A 24685-nucleotide genomic window follows, 5' to 3' on the forward strand; every position below is an offset into this window, starting at 1 on the left:
AACAAAGCTTAAGGTAAAAGGGCCCCAGTGCTTATTGCTTCAAATAAACGAGGCATTGTTGTGTTCTAGATCAGGGATGGTGAACTTTGTTTTCTTGGGTGTTGCTCTATGCTCCAGACAATGGTCTGGGAGCCAGAAGTGTACAGTGGTACAGAAGTGTACACTGGTTACGTACTTTATTCATTCCGGAGGTCTGTTCTTAACCTGAAACTGTTCTTAACCTGAAGCACCACTTTAGCTAATGGGGCCTCCCGCTGCTGTTGCACCGCCGCCGACCGATTTCTGTTCTCATCCTTAAGCAAAGTTCTTAACCTGAGGTACTATTTCTGTAACCTGAAGCGTATGTAACCCGAGGTACCACTGTACAGTGGTACCTCAGGTTACAAACTTAATTCATTCCAGAGGTCCATTCTTAACCCGAAACCATTCTTAACCTGAGGCACGCTTTCACTAATGGGGCCTCCCGCTACCGCAGCGCGATTTCTATTCTCATCCTGGGGCAAAGTTCTCAACCCGAGGTACTACTTCTGGGTTAGCGGAGTTTGTAACTCGAAGTGTTTGTAACCTGAAGTGTTTGTAACCCAAGATACCACTGTACTTTATTAAACAAACTGGCATTCTCATAAGTGGCCATGTCTCCCTTTCTTACAACCTGGAGTCATTATATATTTTCCTTAATGAAACAGTAGGAAAGCTTTTTTATGTCTCATTGATTTAGCTGGAAAAGTTCCTTAGGGGGACACAATCTGGCCTACGGCTGCCTAGCTGGCCACCTCTCTTGTAAATAATTTAGCTACACAAGTAATTACATTAACTGCTAAAAAAACAACGGTTGCCATGTCAGCTTTCCCCAAACTGGAAACCTCCAAACGTCATGGACTACAGCTCCCATCATTTCTGACCATTGGCCATGCTGGCTGGGGCTGATGGGAGTTGTAGTTCAAAACATCTGGAGAGTACCAGGTTAGAGATGGCTGCAATACATATGAGAATGTTAGAAAGAGAGGACTAATTTATCCACTGCAATGCCAATTTAGGTCTATTTTTTTTTCAGAGTAGGCAATAGCTATTCCATATTTAATGGTCATACAATCATAGAATTGTGGAGTTGGAAGGGACACCGAGGGTCATCTAGTCCAACCTCCTGCAATGCAAGAATTAAATGAATTCCTCCTGGACTGCCATCCCTAAAGTGCATAAACTAATATAAGCTGATAATGAGAAGTGGGGAGGATGTGTGTGTGTGTGGGGGGGGGGACCTGAAGTTCGCTTGCTGAGTTAAAGCCAGTTTTGGGACATCTAATATGTAAATGTTGTCAGTGGCTCATGACAAACAGTATGAGAAGAAGCAGACATTAAAAAGCTCAACTGCTTCATTAGTGTTCCACTGCTGTCAAAATGCATAAAGCTTTCTTCTCAAAGCAAAGTTGATCATCACATTGTCCTGATGCACTCAGACCTCTAGTAAGTTCCATATATTCACCAGCATTTAAAAACAAATCAAAATCAATTAAGTTTTGTGTACAAGCATATGTGTCAGCAATATGCATGCATACATGCCATGGTATGCAAATGAAAAGAGATTTCAGAAAGGCCACTAGAATGGAATCATTAAACAAAGATGTGTATTATTTAATTACTGTAATAGGGATCTTGAGCTATCACTGCCACTTCCGCAGTTGCTCTTGCCTGCCTATAGACCTATAACCTGATCTATTCCACTAGTGGAAACCTCAATGGCATCAATAGGGCCTAGGGCAGAGGAGTCCATAGAAGATCAAACTGCCTTTTGATGAAGCAGCACACTGCGTCTTAGTGGAATATTGGCTCAAATACTACAAGTAAAGAGTGGCTGTCAGTGGATTTTGACTTTGACCTGGGGGTTTTTTTTGAGATAAAAGACAGCTAATGATGTGTGCCATCCTGTGAAATTTTAATTCCAGACAAGAATCTAGCTTTCGAGCTCTCCAGAACTCTCTGTTAGACATTAAACATGGCTGGAAAGAATGGGGTGGAGAAAAAGGTTTGGTAGGTGGCGAATCCATGAGTCTGCATTGGGTAACTTCTAGCCTACACAACTGGATCTAAATTACATATTTCATCAATTTAAATTCCAAAATTCATTATTAATGCAATACCTGTGTCACAAAATAGCATGCAAGCCTTCAAACCCACCAGAACACCATCTAACTATATACAAAGAAAAACAATGGCTGGCAGTGAATCTATGAATGTGTAGCCTGCCCTGGGACAAATATTATAGTTTTGCTGAGGCCCTGAGGCAAAGCATTAATGAGAGCAAAAGTAGGGACAGTTTTCCTTGGGGACGTTTTGTAAACTGTTAAATTCAATTAATTGTGCTGATCTGAATATGACTTCACTCATGCTTTATTGAAGAGGCAAATAGTGCTGCCTTCCTTCCTTCTCTATTTCTCCAGTAACCATTAGGGTTGACAGTTTCTTTAAAGCTTACTTTTCCATTCTAGTCTAAATAGTTCCAGAGCTTGGTCCATTTGCTTCTCCATTATGGCACCATGATTGATTTGCCTGTGGCTTTCATCTTTCCTCTGCCATTTTCTAGAGATTTCTGCCCCCCCTCCTGCCACCAGTTGTGTTATTTGACAGCTGCTCTAATTTACTGAGCCGGTATCTGATAAGACTTGAGTTTCCTCCACTATTTCTTTACCTTCCTCAAGAGATTTATGTCTTTGTTCTCCTCCGGGAGCATTGAGTCAAATAATACATTTCAATTTTTACTGGATTTCTTTATGGCAGGGTATGCTGACTCTGTCAATAATCCATCCTTCGCTGTCTTCAAGAGGTTGAGTGTCTCACTCAGTGACCTCTTGTTCCACATTTTTGAAAAATGTTGTTCCATTTACGGCAACCTCCTATCCAATCTTCTTTCCTTTCACCGGCTTTCCATTCACCTCTCCACCCACTTTTTAGATTCTCCTAATCATACAAGCTGAAAAAGGGTGAGGTTTAATAGATCTGTCAGATACAACTGAAAAAGTAGAAGTATGAGTAGACTAAGATCTATAAGAATGATAATGCGTGGGTATGTAAATTTGCAAACACAGAAGAACCACTATTCAAAGTGCACATCAACTATTCTAACATGCAGTGAAGATGCTGCACACAAAAGTATTTAGACACAAAGGTCCAATTTGCTTGAATCTTCTTCTTTTCCTTAAATGAGATATTACACAAATGTAATATGGCTACACTTTACCCTATGTGCAATGGTGCATGCCAGTTCCTCTGCCATGGGAAAAATACTGTTGACCAGCTATGGGAGCCAGTGTGGTGTAGTGGTTAAGAGCGGTAGACTCATAATCTGGTGAACCGGGTTCGCGTCTCCGCTCCTCCACATGCAGCTGCTGGGTGACCTTGGGCTAGTCACACTTCTCTGAAGTCTCTCAGCCCCACTCACCTCACAGAGTGTTTGTTGGGGGGGGGGAGGGAAAGGAGAATGTTAGCTGCTTTGAGACTCCTTCAGGTAGTGATAAAGCAGGATAAAGCGGGATATCAAATCCAAACTCTTCTTCTCTTCTATATGAATGGGCCCAGCAATGAAGGGACATGAGTCCATCACCCTGTCATAATCTTATTTATATATATTTTACTGTTGTTCAGAATACCAGCTACAGAACTGGAAGAAAGCAAAGTCGTTCTAGTTCAATTACCTTGTCCAAATGTAGCACACCACCCATCACCCAATGCTGCCTATACAATCCTTATCATAACATCAGAAAGTAAATGATGTTCAGCAAATTTGCCTCTTGCGTCAGACTTCTCTGTCCCCACCTGTTGCTGGCAACTTTTAGATTACGCTTCCCTGACCAGGTGCCCTCCACATGTTCTAGGCCACCATTTCCATCACCCCGGCAGTTAGCAATGTTGGCTGGGGGTGATGTCTAAAACATCTGGAGGCGGCCAGGTTGGTGAAGCATGTTCTAGGTCTACAAGTCTCCCACAACCACTCCAGATCATGGATTTGAATCTGGCTCTCCCTATATTAAGACCAGCACTCTAGCCTGCTACTAGGAAGATCACTGTGATTGAGAAGATCAGTTTAATATGCTCAAGAAGTAGGTGCTGCTTTCTCTTTGCTCTGTGCAATGTAAAGGTAAAGGGACCCCTGACCATTAGGTTCAGTCGTGACCGATTCTGGGGCTGCGGCGCTCATCTCGCTTTATAGGCCGAGGAAGCCGGCATACAGCTTCCGGGTCATGTGGCCAGCATGACTAAGCCGCTTCTGGTGAACCAGAGCAGCGCATGGAAACGCTGTTCACCTTCCCACCAGAGTGGTACCTATTTATCTACTTGCACTTTGACATGCTTTCGAACTGCTAGGTTGGCAGGAGCAGGGACTGAGCAATGGGAGCTCATCCTGTCGTGGGGATTCGAACTGCCAACCTTCTGATCAGCAAGTCCTAGGCTCTAGTGGTTTAACCAACAGTGCCACCACATCTGTGCAATGAGTGTGGTGCTATTGCAAAGCAACAGAGGAAGCAAACCTTGGCTTGAGTGGGCTGACTTGCATGGGCATGGGATTGAACAGTAACTTCAGAAGCCATACACAGAAAAAAAAAGTTTAGTTAATTAATTATCTAATGCAAACATATGCCCTTGTTTGGCCCTACAGACTTCCTCCAGCAAGCATATTCCACTGGTAATCATGCTTAGTCTAAATTTACTCTTCCTGGGAAAGTACCACCGACTTTCCCCATGAGGAGCACCTCAGTCATCTGGATGTGAATTCTGATTGGCTTGGTAATGACCACTCTGCCATTCTGCAGTAGTGAAATTATATTGATACGTCTGGTAATGACTCAGTATTTGAATTAATTAACATTTAATGAACCCTCTTTCTAGTACTATCATTAAGGTAATCATCCTTTGTGTTAGAGCTAATGTCCATCAGAAAGCCTCTCTCCTATAACTGTGTTTCCCACACATCCCCAAACTATCCAGCCATCTGGATACTCCAGAGAGCTGCTCTACATTCCTTCTCCAAGCCTGCTTTGCCTGTGGATGGCTACGGGAGCACACCTGCCTTTCACTTAGCTTGATACTGTCCCCCTGCCTCCTTGCCTCTCAGATGTGTTTGCTATTTTCTTCAGGTTCATCAGGACTCTTGTATCATCAACATCATCATCCCATCTTTTCCTCCAAGTAGCTCAAAGTAGTGTACATGGTTTTCCCCGTCCTCAGTTAATCCCTACAACAAACCTTTGAGGTAGGTTGGGGCTAAGAGGCAGTGAACTGGCCCAAGATCACCCAGTGAGCTTCATGTCCGAAAGAGGATTTGAACCCTGGTCTCCCAGGTCCTAGTCCAACACTCCAACCACTATACTTCTATTTTTAAAAAAGTAGGAAACAAAAGCTAGTAATATCCCATCATGGAAATTGCTTCTGGTTTGTTTGTTTTTAAAATTACGTTAGGAGACTTCTCAGGAACCCAGGGTGGTAGTCAAACTTTGACTCGAGACCCCCTTTTTTTGCCTGAGCCTTTGGTGTCTGTTCAGGAAGCAGGAAGCTGATATGCTGAGTACTGGAAGGACAGGGCGCCCAGTCAACTGAACTGCTGTAAGGAATCTGTGTGCCGCAACAATATCAAATAAGCAGGTCACGTTGAAACTCGGGAAACAATAGCTCCTTACTCTCCCTTCCTTGGGGCAGGTAACTATTGGTGTTCATCTTTTCCTCTAATCTTTACCTTTCTTAGTTTCCAAATCTTTATATCTTTCTGTCTTTGCATTATCCAAACCCCAGCCACCTGCATTGGAGCATTCCCTTGTAGCCCTCCTGCTCTATATATTGCAACTCCATCTTTTCCTACTGCTCTCATAGAAACAGTTTTAAGCTATTGGCCCAGGCAAATGTGGGTTTGGGTAGCTTGTGTAACAACTAACCATCTTGTTATTGTAAATGATTGAATTGGAGCTTCAAGTCACAAAGCCCTTTTACTCACTGCCCACAATTTTGTGTAAATAAATATTTTGCCTGAATTCATCTTGACATGTGTTATTCCTTGCTAATCCCCTCTAGTAAATGTAATTGGCATTTATAAATTGGTAATGGCACATGGTGCCATAACCACCGTGGCATGAATTCGTCTTCAGATTAAAGATCCTCAAAGGTTTTGCTTCCTTGAACTCGTGTGTAACATATGTATTCAGGTACATGTGTAAACAGAAACATGAGCAGTCCTGTTAACAAGATGCTCTCCCACACATCATTGCTTTACTAGCTTAGCCCAGACTATCGAAGTCCAAACAAGAAGAGAAACCTTACAGTGGTTCTGAACATAACCAAGCTCTAAGGAATGGTTGGCTCCAGAGTTGTGAGAGAGCTCACAGAACACTTTTCTAGATATCCTTGCAGTATTGACTAACAACTAAGGTGGTATAAAACTAAAGGGTACCCTCATTTCATGTTGCAAATTATGAAGGGGCATGGAAACAATCTGAACAAATTAATGTAGACCAGAAGTAAAATATTAAAAATATGAATGTCAATTTGGATGTAGAAACATGTGGCAAACAATCAAGAGGAGAACAGCTGTTAAAATTGAAAGTGAGTGATTTTTTAAAAAAAGTGATATTGAGATGGGGAAGTAAATGACAGAGAAAATATAAATAGCAGTTTTTGAGCATTCATAATTTTTAAATTTCAGCTGGAACTTTCAAATCTAGGAATGCAGATACTTATATTTCACCAAGTGAATCCCCCTGTCCAGCAACTGAGTGCAGGAGGGGGGGGGGAAACCCCAACCATGCAAGAAATGCAAGAAATGATTTGGGCAGCCCTCTCCGTCAAATACTTTCTAGCTTACATCTGTCTGGCTATGATGGTCTTCAGGTGGGATACATTCTCCTGTTTTTCAGAGGCTGCTCATAAATTGGAAGAGTCAATGTTACGAGTCAATGTTAACTTGAGGGCAGAGGGTCTCTCCCTCTAAATCACCTGATAAGAGGCATTGGCAGGAGCTGTGGGAAAGAGGCATCCTGTTCTCTCAACATGGTCCAACATGCCCCTGATGGCAGGGATTCATAGCCCTTCCCTCATTTCATTTCACTAATCAGAGTTATTCAGTTAGTTCCATGTTGCAATTTGGCCTACCTGTATTGTAACCTCTCCCAAGAGCTGGCCAGGGACGATGGTTCTTCCAGAGGTTCCCAAGGTACCAGTCACTCTGGTTCTCCACTAAACCAAGAACCTGCTGGCCTGGAAAACAAAATAACAAGGACAAACTCTTAGGAAAGACAGGCAAGCACACAAATGCCAGAGGGACATAATGCACATAGAATGAAAACATGTTGCATGCCATTGTACCCTACACAAGCTAATCCTCCTGTTTAGAAACCAAATCAGCCCTGTTCAGAGGCTTCTCTGAATGCACCTAGCTAGTCCTGCCCCCTAGACACTAATGCAAATGCTGGCCACATCCCCCAGATGGAGAGGACCCTATGGGCATACAGATGTACGGAAAAACCCCTGTTTCATAAGACCACTCGGAGCCTATTTAATGCCTCTGCAATCCCTGACAGAGAGAGCTAAATATCCTATATCCTTAGGAAGGGCTTAATCATCACAGAACCCAAAGCTTTCATTATAGTTACTTCCCTGCCCAATAAGCCTGCTTTTCTAGCTCCATAACCTCCTTCCGAATCCATAGGTAACAAAGCTTACCTTGGTCCCCATTATTCCTCACATCACAGACTCACAACCTTTGCCACCCTCTTGCTGGTCTCTCCTACCTCTTATAGCAGCTGCTGGGGCTTGGATGCCCTGGCACCTTGCCCACACCCAGTTCCTCAATGCCAACATCATGTTCTAGTGAATCAACATCAGAACCAAACTTGGCGGAATTTCCATTCCAATCCCTTATAGGCTGTATGTACATAGGGCTTCCTCCTCAGGGACATGAATCCTGATCAACCAGGAGTGCAACCAGTGCATGAGTTGGCATCTGGGGATGAAGGTAGCCAATTGGGTACTGAATGCCTGAGCAGGTCTATCATGAGACACTTAAATAAGGCACTGTTTTTCTTTCAAGTTTTATTTACTTATGTTTATATGACACATATTCAACAGAATGAAATGCATAGCAAACATATTAAAAAGATGAAGTGCTTAATAAGATACAGTACTAATCAATAAGGAACTTAGTGCAAGCTGCCCTGGAAAAGGTTCAAAAGGTGGGATATATAAACTCTTCAAATGAATCCATAAAATAAAAGTAAGTTTTACACATTTGCCCTCCAACCAGACTAAAAGTTAATACTTTGATTTTAACCAAACCCGTAAAATCTCTCAGTCCGATAGCATCTAAAAGTGTTCATTCATCATCTCTCAAACATTTCCCTAGTAGGATCATTCATATCTGTATCTAGACACATATACGTAATTCTCCCATGTGTGTGTGTGGAGAAAAAGTCAGTATTAACTGTCTCATTTTGCCTTGGAGGCATTATTATCTCTTAGTCCAAACTACCTCACAGGGTTCTTGTATGGATAAAGTAGGATACACTCATCGGGAAAGGTCCAAGACATATCATTTTCTGAGGCAAATATGGTGCCTATCGCATTCTATATGTACAAAAGAAATCAGACTGGCAATTGAATCCTACATAAACTATGCTGATGGGGTGGCATCCTCCACTGTACTGGAGGCACCTATCTTCCAAGAGAGCAGAATGACTAAGGGAATTAGGAGGAACAACCTGGCAGCTGCCACTGTTGTTCTACTGCCTTCCCACAACAAACTGTTGCCTGAGGCGGTTGTCTCACTTTGCCTAATAGTAGGGGCCAGCCCCGAAGTTCATATCCACTGTCATGAGCTCCGTGAAAGAAGAGCAGAACAGAAATGAGAGAGACAAAAAGCCTTAGACTTATGTCTGGCTGGCCTATGGTATCAATGATTTTCATTAGAAAATATCCCCCAAGGCAAACATGGTAAGATGAAAAAACAGCAAAGGCAGCAGTGCTTTTATGAAGACGAACTGAAATGCCACAGGATTATGCTAAGTTTTCAAGTTCTCTACAATTTTTCATCAGGCAAGACGTTACACAAAAGCAGGGGCTTTGTGGTGGTGGGGGAATGAGAAAAAGAAAACCGGGTGAGTAACACTTTTTAAAACATGCAAAAAACAGATCTCTTCCAAATCCCACCCCCACATTATTTTTACTTTGCCCTTTGTATCTTCCAAGCCTTAAAGTAATTTATCAATGCTGGATAGTCACCCCTTATTGGTCCCTGAAAACTGCCACTGGCTAATGCCCTAATCCCCCCTTTGCCATTTAAACGTTTATTACAAAGGATTTAACTTAAAAATATTGACATTTAGAAGGTTTCCTCACAGCTTTCTATTTTATTTCAGAGAGAGGAATCATATGGCTGCTTATTATAACGTCACACAGTTATGTTAGGTTATGTTGTTCTCTGAAAGAAGCCTCCCATTGATTTTGCTGTCTTAAACTCAGCATGGTAAATAATTGGCAACAGTGGTGAAACGCCTGGACTTAATTTATTTCTATAAGCATCCCAGACTCTTAATAAGTGTGGGATTAATATTTTATCTTTAATTGAACTTGTTTCTTTCTTTTCATGTTTGCCAACATGATATGCTGAATGAGAAGTTTGTTTTAACATTGTTCTAAACTATGGAACACTTTTGAACTTCAAGGTCAAATAAATGTGTTCATGCTACCAACTGTGATTTGTATTTGGACGGAAGGCACAAAACACAGTTGAACCGCTCAGGCTAAAGAAGGTTTGGCAGTATAAGATGCCTAGATAGGATATCACCAAGGAACTGTATGTAAGCTATTTTCTTTTTGAGCTTTTCGAAAGAAGAGTGCAGAATAAAGAGTGTGTGTTTGATGACAAATTCTTGGTCTAATCCATGTTGATTTTAAACAAGATCATTTTGCTTTCTTTCGCTTTTTAAAAAAGGAAAAAACAATTCTGGAAGAACATAAGACCTGTAAGATTGTAATTACCTCTAGATGCTTAGATTAGTTCAACCACCACGAACCATTTTGCTTATTTCTGTGATTGTAAATTGTTTTAAACTATTTTTAATATTGTGTTTTAATGTTGCAATCTGCCCTGGGATCTTAGGGTTAAGGGCACGTAAACAACAACAACAACAACAACAACAACAACAACAACAACAACAACAACAACAACAACGTCACCATGGGAATATAAACAGCCTGTTTAAAATATACGATATAATTAGTTAGTGAAAACACTGGGTGGATCTAGAAATAGGTTAAAAGTGCTATAAATAAGTCAGAAGTTAATTCGTTACAACAAAAGGGGGGGAAAGCCTATGTAAAAATCCATAGAAACTATTTCTGCTCTCTGGTGCCATCTGGTGTTGGACATTCAAAATGTATTATTTTGACGAATGTAACTGAGTCCACCATGTATTATTTCTTAAAGCTATATGAGAAAAGCTCATGAAGGCAGGTTTACTATCACAATGGAATGGTCAATATCAAGGGTGTATATCACCTTTTGATGCAGCCCACACACTCTGGATGCATCTGGATCACCTCCAAGGTAAAGTGGGCTGATCCCAAAGCTTCAGACCAGCTTCAGTGCACGGTTTTCACTTACAATTTGGTAAGCCAAAAAGTAAAATTATTTTGAACGTCCCACAGAAAAGCTAAGATATTTATCACCAGGCACAGAGAAGGAGAGGAAGGGGGTATACTTTTGTCACTTCCAGCTTTAAATTGAGAATGACTTGACTGTTGTTTAGTCGTTTAGTCATGTCTGATGCTTCATGACCCCATGGACCAGAGCACACCAGGCACTCCTGTCTTCCACTGCCTCCCACAGTTTGGTCAAATTCATGCTGGTAGCTTCAAGAACACTGTCCAACCATCTCGTCCTCTGTCGTCCCCTTCTCCTTGTGCCCTCCATCTTTCCCAACATCAGGGTCTTTTCCAGGGAGTCTTCTCTTCTCATGAGGTGGCCAAAGTACTGGAGCCTCAGCTTCAGGATCTGTCCTTCCAGTGAGCACTCAGGGCTGATTTCCTTAAGAATGGAGAGGTTTGATCTTCTTGCAGTCCATGGGACTCTCAAGAGTCTCCTCCAGCACCATAATTCAAAAGCATCAATTCTTCGGCGATTAGCCTTCTATGACTTGACTAGGGTTCTCCTATTGTAGCTCCTTTGGGAGCAGCATTGACGTAACATCATAAACTGTTCATTGTTTCTCACTGTTCTTTGCAAGCTGACTCTCTGAAAAAAAGCAACATCTAACAACTTTGTGGAGTTATCACTGGTTGTATTTTTTGTGTGTGACCTAACCTTTTATTCCTTTCCATACCAATCCCATCTCTTGTAGCCTTTTTTTTTTTGTAAGATCGCACTCGCTGTTGTTTGTCTGCCTTGCTGTTATTATTACTAGGTAAATCATTTCCCTTCTCTAGCAGCATTTAATTTCATTTCAGTGTTATTTGTAAGTCTGTGTTTGACTGATTGTCTGTGAACATAATATAGTAGCTGTCTGACTCTGTCTCTGTGTTTTGTGCTGTGCGTCTTCAGTGTGCGACCGTCAATTGTGCAGAAAACAAAGAAGACTCAAACTGTTTTTCATTCATCAAAACTCATTAAAACCTACAGTGTGTAGAGCCTTCACTTATCCTTCTGTAATTTTGCAAGGCAGGAAGCTTACCTAGGGATTGCTTCTTGCTGCTCTGCATGTTAGGGCATCCTTTTCTGGAACACACATACACTACTCTTAAAGATTCTCTACCGAAACCCCTTGCCTATTTGTCTGAAATCTGGAAGGCTTCAGCCCCTCTGAAAAATATTCCATGCCTGTAACTTTCATCCCATTCTCTCTCTGTTTGTGGACTACTGGGCAAAGGTAAGGTGTATACCCTTTCATCTTCGCACTTTTGCCTCTGGTCTCTCCTATTTGCTTTATATTTAAATTTTTATATATTGCTCCCTCACAAAATACGAAGGCAGTGCACAGCAATATAAAAACATTTTTAAAAATAAATAAACAAAATAAAAGCAGCGCAGTACTATGACTGGCATGCAGACCCACAGACAATTTTCCATAAAGGAATGTCGCCCTTGGGTTGAAAACCATTCCCCATACTAGGTTATAGGCCGGACAATGATTTGGTTGCCTTTGTAGTTGATGACCTTTGTGTCATGAATTCTGCTCATATTGATCCAGAGCAGACTCCAATGTGCAGTTAGCAGAGTCAAAACTTAAAACACGTTGTAGGATTCCCCCAAAATAGACCAGAGGCAAATCAGCTTTATCCAACAGAGTTTATTGAAGACAAATGAGCTTATCGGTCACAAATCCATACATCTTCAGGATTGGCACAGTTCATAAGAAATCCAGTTGCAGCAGACTTAACTTGTAATAGGACTGAAACCTTAACGCTAAGCATACTATATACAGAACACCACACCAGAGGGAAAGAGAGACAGAAAGTGAAACTCAGGCTCCTTGACAGAAAGAGATAACAGAACCAGTTTCAACCAGCTGTTCAGCTTCTCTGAAAGAATAACCAAAACATTAGGAACCTTCTGCCTGTTTCTAGGCAGAATAGAAGCTTGCTTGTTAGCTAGAAACTTCCAGCTTGTATCACACAGAAAGCTTCCAGAACCCTCTTGAATTAATCAGAATAGGAAAGAGCTCTACACTTTAGACCAATACATTTTGCACCAAAAAAAGCAAACTGACACTTTGTTGGGGACTGGACAAGGGAAGTGCACCCTGTTCACACTTCAGGACCTCTCAGTGGCTTCTGATACCATCAACCATGAGATCACTCTGGACTGGCTGCTGCGATGAGACTGTTGAAGTGGTTCCAGTCCTTCTTGGAGGAGTCGTTTCAGAAGATGGAGATGGGGTGGCCATTAGCCTATGGTGTCCCAAAGGGTGGGTTCTGTTCTATCCACTGTGTGTGCTGTTTAGCATCTACATGGAACTGCTGGTCGAGGCTGTCCAGGTCTTTGGTGTCATCTGTATTCAGACAACATCCAATTCTGTCTCACTGTCACAAAGAAAACTGCTGATGTTCTGATACAATTTCTGGACTAGTTGAGGCTGGGCTAATTGGGACTTAATCCACCTAAGACAGAGGTGTTCCTGGCTGGTAGAAAGGCAAATCAGAGAATAGGAGTTCAACTGGCACTGCATTTGAAGAATGTTTGGGAAGTGCAACTGGTTCGGAATACTACAGCCAGGCTATGGGAGCAAGTGGCTCCAGGGTTAAAACAGTTACAGCTGCACTTGCTGCATGCCCAGCTCCAAGCAGAATTCCATGCACTGGTTAGTATCTATAAAGCCCCAGATGACTTGGGAGAAGGCTACCTGAAGGGCTGCCCGCCGTGTAAACTTGCCTGAGCATTAAGATCTTCAAGGAGGCCCTGGCTCTCTGTTCTGTCAGCTTCTGAAGTGTTTGGTAGGAACCCAAAAGAAAGTCATTTGCAGTCACTGCACACAGACTTTGGAACTCCCTGCCAAGGGAAGCACGTTTAGTCCCCTCATTGATGCCCTTTTGGCTGCAGGTGAAAACCTTTTCATTTAAGTACATGCTTGTCCTACTTAGCAGATTTGTTCTTCTCTGCTAGTTTGCGTTTGGTCAGTATTTAATGTGTTTTTAACTAACATTTCTTTTTTACTTTTATTTTCTCACATATGCCCAATATGCTTTTATTGGGCTATTGCTTATTGCATTATATGGAATGACAACTTTCTATTGTAGTTTTTATTGTTGCTAGCCATCTTGGGCATTTTAGGAAAAAGTCGGGTGAAAATGTAATAAAAAGAATAAAGACAGAATCAAGTCTTAATTGGTACAATTTAGAAATCCTAGAACTTGGCTCAGGTGGAACCAAATATTACTGGTGAGAAGAACAAGCTGACCTCGTCTAATGTCCAGCAAGGGATTTCATAACTCAGCAGTCTAGAGAGTCTTCTCAAGTAGTTACAAACTGCATTAAAAGAAAAATGTGAAAATCCTATCTGCAAGAAGTCAATATTGAATTCCCTCTCTGTAGACTACCCATCTGCTTTCATTTTACTCTCTCAAACTCAAGGCACACAGGTCAGTCCTCAGACTGACTCATAATTGATAATGGACAAACCTTGTTGGTTGCTAATGGATTTCTTCTCTCACTTGGAAGCCGTATCCAGGTTTGTTTGTTTTTTAAACACCCGTATTACCCAATTTGCAGAGGCGTAGCTAGCTGCTCTGGCACCCAGAGTGGCGCAAATGCTGTGTACCCGGGGGTGGGGTGAGCCTCACAGGGGGGCGGGGCAGTGATGTCACCCCCCCTCAGGGATGACACCCAGGGCGTCCCGCACCCACCGCACCCCCTTCCTCTGCCAGTGCTGATTTGAGCCCGTTTTGCCATCCATTAAAAATGATAACAAAACAGACAGGCAGGCAGAACCTGTGACAAAATGTTGCAGGATGAAGTGCTCCTGTTCACTGATCCAGCCAGTCAGTCCTGTGCTCTTCCATGACACTCCATTTCATTCTCCTTTCAACTCAGTTTTGAGTAACCTCACTCAATAAACAGCCAGAATTTGTGGCCACTGAATATACGTAGTTCACATTGTGCTGCTTCCTCCCCGCCAAATAATTTGTACTTCTGCAAATGTTGGCATCTCCCAAGTCTGCTGATACCTCTACTCTTGCATGTGGGTGGTGCCATTTTAGCTATATAAGCAACATCACTAAGTGACTGAATTTTAGAAACAGAAGGGATGGTTGAAATGGAACTATACCTTTACAGACTTTTATTTAGATTTGGTTTCCTTCTCAGCAACCAGCTCTCAGGCAGAGTTGTTAGTTTGAACAGTGGGGAACAAATTACCCCTTTATAAGAAATAAAAAACAGTCTTCTAGAAAACACAATTTGAATGCCCTGATGAATGAAGAGCCCTGTTTTCAGCTCAAATTACACTGGCTACTTTTCATTAAAAAGACTTCCCTCCTTAAGTAAGGGACTGTTATTCTGTGTGGTTGTGTTGTTGTTGTTTTGGTATGTCACTATTGAGATTATCCCTTCTTTTCTGCAGTGGTAGTGGTGAAGCACCTATTGTCATTTCTATCAAATAATAAAGCTAAACTTGTACCACATAGACCTCATTGCAGTCCTGTTTTATGTTGTTTGATAGAACCATGACACGAGGGCAGACGCTTCTGTGTATGTGCTCTGCACCTAATGGTACCCACCCACTTCTGGTTAAATCTGTGCCAGTGCTGCATTCTGCCACCAGGTTAACACCACTTTGTGACTGCATCTTTCTGAAGCTCAAAGTGAATGGAGCAGGATCTTGTGACACAGCTCAAACATAATGTACAATCAATAAAACATCATTATCGTTATCATCATCATCATCATCATCATCAACACAACACATGGATCCAATTAGGGCAGGTATTTCCCATCTCCACCAATGAATGCTAATAACCAAAGGCCTAATACTGTTTTAGTTGTTACTTAAAACCCAGCATGATTGTCATTGGTCAAACTTGAGAGGAGTGGGTATTCCATAACTAGGGGCACTATTATAACAACAACACCCTCTCATGTGCTGCCACATAACAAATGCTCGATCAGTGTTAAGAAGGCTTTGTAACAATAAATTACAGCCGCCATTGGTAGTTTCCTGAAAAGTCAAGCTATCTGTTTCTTCCCTCATCAAACCCAAGGTCATGTACATGTGATTCTCAAGTGATTACCCATCAAGGCAGTGACCAGACCCAGTCCTGTTCAGCTTCAGCAAGCTGGTGGCCTGATGCTCCTTCTGGCTGTGTCCTGGGATCTAACTAGTTTTCTGTCAAGATAGTATGGACTCACTGGCAGAGAAAGAGGAGTGCGGGGGGAGCGCACCGCCCCTGGCAGAATGATCCTGGTGGGGTGCCATCGTGGCTGCCCCCCGCCCGCACTGGGTGCCATGCCCCCAGGATGCGCGCAAGCCCCGCCCCCACCTGCTCTCCACCCCCCGGTGCCGGAGCATGAAGCTCCGCCACTGTATGGACTTCCAGCCTCAGTCACTGACACATAGTTCTTCCAAGAGCAGCATCTACCTTTGGGTCTCTCCAGAGAAGAAATCACAGTGCCAAGCCCTCTGGGAGCTCTGTTCTATTATGATCAATCCTCCAACTGGGCACTTTACCAACTCATTTCACTTCTCACTGTGTGCTGGCATTTCAAACCTAGATCTCCTGAGGTGAAGAATTAGCTCCTCTAATCTTTTGCGCCCCTGGAAAAGGGAATGGATCCCTTTTTTTTGAAAGACAAAGCAAACATCACGATTCTTTGCTAGATGAGAACATAGCAGTGACCACAATGCATTTCAATTGCTCTGTAGTCTGCTCTGCCTATCTCTCCTTCTTAAGAGTTATTATAGTAAAACACCGTGACTAACAGCAAAAGCTTTGTCATTGTTTTCTGCTCTAGACCCACAGTTATGATTAAGTGCACTCCACTCACTCCTTGCTACTCCAGGCACAAGTTTAGCTTATGAAAATGAAAATGTCTTCTTTACTTATACATACATCATCATTAATAGCCAGACAACAGGGGCGGGGGAGAGAACCCACAAACACCAAGGTTGTGACGCCGGCCATGACCACAGAGAAAATTTATCAAGTTGGGCAGAATTAGAACAGGATTATTCCAAACATTGTAGCATCCTGAAAGGGGCTTCGGTCGTAAAACAGATTGGGGAACCCTCTGGATTTTGCAAAGAGCAGCCTTCTAATATCTCTAGTTATGAACTGTTTTGCTCAGAATGTAAGCTCTACTGTAGTTAGGACTAGAGGATACAATGGAGAAACAGCATAGCAAAGCTATGCTGACCTTACTGCTGACCTTAGTGTTTCATAAGAATAAAGTTATTGGACTAGGTCTCAGGAAAATTATGCCAATGTGGTGCAGTAGCTAAAACACTAGCTTTGGAGGTAAGAAACAAGTCTCTAGTTTGCTATATTTTTCAGCCTTTTGCAGCTCATAGGGCCCTTTCTTGCCATTTTTGGAGTTAAGATCATTGGAATATGCCCCAAGTTAACACCCACCTGTTCCAGAGGGTAGAAGGAGGCTATAATATGTTTTCCTCATCTGACTCTGAGAGTGCAGACACAAGGTAAACTGACAAGAGACAACCTGGATTTGGATGTAAGAAGATGCCTTTGGATTTTCAAGCTAATATTATTTTGCAGCTAGTAATGCCACTTTGTGTGCTTGTTCCTGCACCCTATGATTTGCAGGCTGTTATCTTTGAAAACCCATCCACATGCACACACACACACAAACACACACACAAAATTACAAGAAATGTAAGTCTTCGGTCTTTTCTCTTCCTAACATAAGACGTATCCTGTGCATTGCTGTACTACATAAGGAGCAACATTCTTGTTTCAATAAAATGTGAGAGCAAGTTCCTGGTATAGTCATAACCAACTCAAATGGGTAAGATGTGGAACACATAAACATTAACTTCAAAATATGCATTGCCCTACGACAGAGAAAGCACAGTGAGATGTCGTATTTGCCACCCCGCTTAAATATTTGGGATTTTGAAATTCAGGAAATGCTAGAAGGATTGTAAACATGAGCCCGTGAGCAAGGTGCAGTTTTTATTTTGCCTGCAAATTGTCTCAGTTGTAGGCCCAGCTTTAAAACATGCCATAGTTGGGTAAGTACTGGGTGCCCCAGAGAGCTCATACTTGCACCACTTCATCATCATCGTTGTTGTTGTTGTTGTTGTTGTTGTTGTTGTTGTTGTTGTTGTTGTTGTTGTTGTTGTTATTCCAATTTTAAAGGACTTGGCACTGAGGGAAGTGTTGGGTTGCAGTGGCTGCTATCTCTTCACCCCAAATACATCCTTAGTAGCATCCTTTTGCAAAATATTGATGGTTGGAAGCATATGGTGGCCACTGCAGCTGCCCAGCTTGGCACTTCTCCACTCAGTGCCATGCCAACGATAAGAGAAAAGTGGGGCCAGCTTCACAGTCTCAGGAACAGAGGAAACTGCCTTATCCTTAATCAAACCAACAGTCCATCTAGCTCAGGCAGGGGTTTAGACAGAGGGCTTTCCCGACTTCAGTGTAGATGGTGGGGATTGAAACTGCATGCAAAGCAGATTTTCTTCCACTGAGTTACAGCTATAACCTCACTGGAAGGGGCTGGAAGAGACGCTTTGAGAGGCCTCTTCAGACCTGCTCAATTGGTGAGATAGCTCACTTGTTTGACAGAAACTGTGGGGTAGCAACCTGTACTCTTAAACAAGGCAGAAACAAGGGAGAAAGTGTCATTAGAAGGTGTGTTCACCAACTTTGGTGGTGTGAGGGTCAAGTAGCCATAAATCCCTTGGTTTTCATTCAAGCCTTCATCCTTGCAGTGTAATTCACCTTGAACTTGACTGCCCTTAATACAGTTTCTGCAGTCCTCCTGGACACCACTCAAACTACCCCCCCCCAAAAAAGATGTTGCCTCATAGGACAGAAAAACCTCACTTTTTTGTACCACCTAAGTTCCAGGCATCAGCCAGCCAAGTGTGATGTCATTTAGAACTGTTGCTACTTCCAGTCCAAAAGGAGAACGCTTGGTGACCTTTCTGCCAATAAAGTTGAAAATCCATTTCCACAGCAGTGAGATTCAGTTTTATTACCAAATGCAGTTCTCCATGATGAATTATAATTCAAATCTACTTCCCAGCCTTAAGAACAAGAACTGAAATGTGAAGGTTTCTGGCGGTAATAACAAACCACCCACAAACACCACAGATTCACTATCTTTATCCCAATACTTTATGCTGTAACAATTGCATCCCAAAGTAACAAGCAATCGTCTTTCCTTCTAGCTCACAATTATTTCCCGGATAGGTCATTAATATGAAGAAGCGATTCAGAAGATAGCTTGTTTTCCTCATTGTGCAAGTGGACTTCAGTTGGGCTTGCCCTGGGTCATAGGATCCAGTCCTTAGAAAGCATCTTTAAACATGCATAAATAGCATATTAAACAATACAACCCACAGTGATCCCCATCCCTTCCCTTCTCGCTTTCTCTTCAAACAGGCTTTATCCTCGCTGTTTGGTCTGTCTGCAGCATTCAGCTTGTAAGACTTTGGGGCAGAGACCATCCTTCCATGTCCTGTACACTGCCCAGCATATGTGCAGTGCAAACCGGATATAAAATAATGCAAGGAAAGCTGAATTTTCGATGTGTACCAGGTTTAGGAGCACAAGTCCATTAAAAAGCACAGGGAACAATTTACCTGGCACAGCAAATGCGTGACTACTATCCATTTCAAAGGATTTCATCAGGACCCCTGCGTTAAGCCCTTTGCAGTGAATGAAGGCTGCGTAGGAGTAACACGCAGTGTATTGTGGGGACAGTATGAATCAGTACCATGAAGAAATGCACTTATGGGATAAAGGTTCTTTTTTCCCTTCATGCCTCTAAGTGATAACGTAGTGAAATGATCTTGAAGGAATGTGCTGAATGCATGAAAGTAATTGCTCATGCACCATGACCGTGTCTTTCACAGATGCATTATTTTATTATTCAAGGGGATAAAGCTCTGTGATAAGGCAGGTACTTAGCACGAGTCCTGTCAGAAGAGTGCATCCATGTAATGGAGAATAGTAAAATCAGCTAGTGGCTGGACTGTGATAGATTTACCAGGGCTGGGCTCCATAAGCTCAACCCTATTTCTTTCAGGGGTGTAGCAATCAATTCTGAAGTGCAGGTGTTCTTTGTGACAACCTGCAAGGCTGTGCCACTTCCAAGACACTGCCACAAAAATGAATTTTTGACCAATACAGATATTTTGGTTTCAGTTGCAAGGCACTTGAAAAAACCCCAAATTTCTGGAATTTTTCAAGATAAAAGTGGCAATTTAGCCTTAGTCATGCATGCTAATGCAACCTACCTCTTCCTCTGCTTTGCTGCTTTGCTTATTTTGGCGGACTTCTCTCCCTGAGAAAAGCTTATTTATCTGGCATGAAGAGGATTGGCAAATCACGACGCAGGAGATGATGTCATCCCTGCTGTGAAATAAGAGGCTGCGCTTGGTCCCTGACCATCCCTGCTCTTACTACACCACTGAACACAACCCTGGGAAAGGTGGAGCATGAGAAGCAGGAAAGCAGCTTCAGGGAGAAGGGGGGGGAGAGAGCACTGAAATCAGAAGGTTTGTACAGCAACCAGTGAGATACACAGCTATGGCTCCCAAAGAAGAGAGAGGTCCCAAAATTGTTCTGGTTATTACTGGCAGGAAGCAGCCAATTTAATTGGGGGAAATCACCTGATCATTCTAGTGCAGGTGCGTGGTTATGCATGCATGAAGGCCTCAGCTAATGCCATCAGCTTACACAAGCTATTGGAGGTCTCAGCACAGGAGCAATGTGGCTAGAATGTGCCACCTTAGCCATTGCTCAGGAATGGCTACCAGTACACTCACCCAGCTCCTTGCCACCACCCACCCAGTCTTGGTGGATTGAATGGCTGACAGCCAGTGTGGTATAGTGGGAGACCAGGATTCAAATCCCCACTCAGCCATAAAGTTCACCAGGTGACCTTGGGCCAGTCCTTACCTCTTAGTCTAATATGATTGGGAAAGAGGAGAAGTATGTACACCATCTTAAGCAATTTGGAGGAAAAGGTGGGCTATACAGTGGTACCTTGGGTTAAGAACTTTGCTTCAGGATGAGAACAGAAATCGGGCTCCAGCGGCATAGCGGCAGCAGGAGGCCCCATTAGCTAAAGTGGTGCTTCAGGTTAAGAACAGTTTCAGGTTAAGTACGGACCTCCGGAACGAATTAAGTACTTAACCTGAGGTACCACTGTATATGCAAATAATAATAATAATAATAATAATAATAATAATAATAATAATAATAATAGATTCCTAGTTGAGGTTGGAGATCAGGCTGCGTGAAGACTGCACAGCCTATTTGCAACACTTGCAAGTACAAAATGTGTGGCAACTGGCTGGCTTCAGACATATCGTTAACTGATTTGATGTTTCCGTCCTTCTTTGGAGATGCAAAATAAAATGTGAAGGGCCTATTTCTCTAGGGGTACTAATGAACCTGCCGAGATGAAAACATAAAATACTCCTGCTTCCAGCAGACTCAGACTGCTGTTTGTAAACATATATACCTATTGCTTCTTACAGGGGCGATTGATTTGTTTTTATGCAGAAGCCAATTCACATTGTCAACGTTAGGCTTCCAGACAAGTTATAGATCCAAATCGTTCTTACAGAGAAAGATTTAAAAGCTGGGAGTAGAAGGTACTAGCAATTCCGAAGGTGTAAATGACGGTCCATTAATAAGGCTCAGACAATGAGCTAGTCACGTAGCACGTAGGAACGATGACAAATCTTCATGTTTTGAGTAGAATTCAGCCAGATGTTTACCTTGAATAACCCTGAATCCCAACAGGACATCCAGCTTGGATAAGGAAATACTCTGTGTCTTACAGAGGAATCGGGTTTTTGTAAAACAGTGTTATAAGTCACCCAGGCTAGGGAGTAGATACTGTATGCACTGGGCAGGAAACATTATGTCATTATGTTCACATCCAGGCTTTTGGTTTGATTTCTGAGACAAACCATGAATGATAGGAGAAACACTGGCTTCTGCTCATGGTTCTGCCCATGATCCTGGGTTCAAACATAGCATCAACACTATGGTTTACTTGCTCACCAGGGCAGCATGAGCTGAGAAAGAAGAAATTGGGAACTTTTGAGCAGCATGTACCAACCCGCTGTTCATTCACATTAAACCATAGTTTATTTTGACTATGGTTTAATGTGATGTGTGAACCAGGTCATTGCCTTTTCCTATTCTTTAGCCTCAGAATGCTACCTGACCTACTTCCCAGGGTTCTTAGGAGGGCAAGAAAAAGGAAACATTGCAAAGCACTTTGCAGATGAGAAGTGTTCTATAAATGTGATAAAACAGCAGCAGAAGTATATTGCAGCCATGGCATAAGGGTTTATATTGATGACCTTCACATTTCTGCCAGTTCTTCAATTCTATGATTCTTTATAAGCCACCCCCAAGAGAAAATACCAGGTCTGAGAAAACACTATTAGAAAAAATATTCCCCAAAGAGAATGAAACTTATTTGCTGATAAAAACAATAAGAAAGCATTTTTCCAACCTTTGCCGATAAGAAATGTTTTTTTAAGGGGATTAACAGAAGTCCATTCTATTGCAGGCATTTTTCATTCCTCACCATTTATTTACTTATGGCTGAGGATTTCCCCTCATCTTGAAGAATATCATTGCAAGGAAAGGGAGGGCATAACAGACAATTCAGAGGAAAGTGTAGAGGGAGCCATTAAATGCTATGTTCATCTCTTTGGCCTCTCACTCATTCACTCAGTTAACACAATATGTGCTTTAATTATGACAAATATCTAACTAGTTTAGAGGGTTCCAAAATCATTGACATGAGCCAGAGGCATTCTGAAGGGGTGCAAAAAGGCTGAGGTTGAAAAGCAACTAGGTAGGAGATTAGCAGGAGGTTTTCATTAAGTAAATCTAAGTTGGGTGATAATGGAAAGAAGGATGGAGAGGAGACAAGACTCTGCCAGAACACAAACAGCCCCCATTATGAATTCTGTGCACCATCTCCTTCAGTTCTATAATATTTCATTCATTGATTTTATTGTCAAATGAAAAGGCGCTTGTTCCAAGTGGCATTTAGTGAGACAGATGGGGGAGAGACTCAGACTTCATTACTTGGAGTTTGCACACTGGATAATGTTGGTATTATATGGGCAGAAGGCAACAGGGTGCAAAAATTCTACATGCCTTGACATCGACAGAGCCTCTGCGGTTCACTTCCCAGCAGATGAAGAGCTCCTTCCCTGCCCTCCTTCAGAGACCTACTGCAAATGTCCCTCTTAGTATGGGTCCTCAAATTATAATTGAAAAGATTGCAAGAGAAAAATTTCAGTGGCACATTTTCTGCACCTGTTTTCTGCATGTGGTGTAATGCTTTCCAGACTGAATAAGGCTCTCTACAAACCTAGTGACATGGGTGTCATCCCACATTGCTGGTACATGTGTGGTGTGTGGTATGCTTGTGAAAACAATTTCAAATGTATGGATGGGGCCAATGACATGCCTTCAGGAGGGAGAGTGCCAAGGTGAGAAACATACACAACTTAAAGCAACTGCTGTCTGAATAGAGTATATGGTGTTGCTAGTACCCTATCTAGGGGAGTGGTGATTCATCCATATTCCACAATGAGGAACTCATCAGTCTTGCAGCCGTGAGTGTTGGAAGGATGCAGCACAAAGGGAAAAATGGGTTGCAATCAGCACTCAGAAGTTTAAACTGACATGCCCCTCCCCAACAAAGACAACATTCCACTTGTGAAGTTGATTAAAAAGCCATATAGCTAATGCACCACTATGAGGAAGAAGAGAGATTTCTGAATTAGATAGCAATGTGATTAGCATGTTAACTAAGCACATAAAGGAAGCGCTGCTGGAGCAGGCTGAGTATTGATCTAGTTGAGCACCCTGATTTCACAGGAGCCAACCAGATGCCTCTAAGGAAGACCAGAAGCGGGGCATGGAGGCAACATCCCTGCCCTACTGTGCTCCTCAGTGCACAGTTAGTATTCAGTGACATACTATCTTTGAATGTAGCTATCATGGAAACAGCTACTGACAGTCATGTCCTCCACGAATGCCTCCACCTATATTGTTACTACTATATATACTATATTGCTCCTACTCAGATCTCAGGATGAGGCCCTCTTGGCTGAGGAAATACACCTTGAATCAATCAGGGAGAGACATTTCTCTGCCATGGTGCCTAGTTTATGGAGCAATCTCTTCCCCCCAAGGAATATGGCAGGTACCAACCTTGCTGAGTTTTTGGTGCCTTCTTAAAAACATTTATTAATCCAGGCCTCTGGGAATTACAGATAACTGGGTTTGATCACTGTTCTAGTTACTGAACTAATTTGTATTTATTTTGATGTTTTAAATTGGTTTGAGGTCACTGAATTATCTTTTAAGCTTGTAAACCACCTTAGAATTGGTATGGACAGTGGTGTGTTCTTCAACCCTCTGATAAATTTGGTTGTACTTTTTGACACTTTTTCCAACTCAACAATTTTTTTTGGAGTTGCGCTAGCTAGAACCAAATGTAGTCACAATGCCAATTTGCATAAAGCCATTACAATACTGCAAATTGTATCTACAGTTCCTTTCTAATTATATCTAGCATAAAATTTGCCTTTTTTCACAGCTACCACATGCAGAGTTGACATTTTCATTGAACTATACACCCAACCCCAAGATTTCTTTCCTGGCTAGTTATCACTGCTTCAGATGTGAAGTTAGGAATTTTAGCCCCAACATGCATCATTTCCCACATATCGAACCTTATTTGCCATTTTGTTACACATTTATTCTTTGCAGTCTGACTTGAATAATTTTGGGAGATTGTAAACTTGGGCTCCTCACTGCTCACTGTTCAGCTTAACAACAGATCATTGATGAAGATGTGAAGTAGTACCAGTCCCAGTACAGAACCTTGAGCAGCCCAATTCTTGCTCCTCTCATTTGTCTTTCCCTCTGTTTCTTGCCATGTAACCAGTTATTAATCCACAAGAAGACCTGCCCTCTTATT

The 24685-nt window shown here is 42.3% G+C and overlaps 1 protein-coding gene across 1 annotated transcript in view; it reads right to left on the bottom strand.

Annotated features, from left to right (window-relative positions):
- LARGE1 (LARGE xylosyl- and glucuronyltransferase 1) overlaps nucleotides 1-24685 on the bottom strand; it is a 317228-nt gene that overhangs the window by 68312 nt on the left and 224231 nt on the right. The window contains exon 7 of the mRNA XM_083462155.1: nucleotides 7132-7236. Within this exon, the coding sequence (XP_083318281.1) occupies nucleotides 7132-7236 (105 nt within the window). The remainder of the gene's footprint in view (nucleotides 1-7131; nucleotides 7237-24685) is intronic.

Source organism: Podarcis liolepis (assembly GCF_965112155.1).
Source record: "Podarcis liolepis genome assembly, chromosome: 10".
NCBI classification, from domain to species: Eukaryota; Metazoa; Chordata; class Lepidosauria; order Squamata; family Lacertidae; genus Podarcis; species Podarcis liolepis.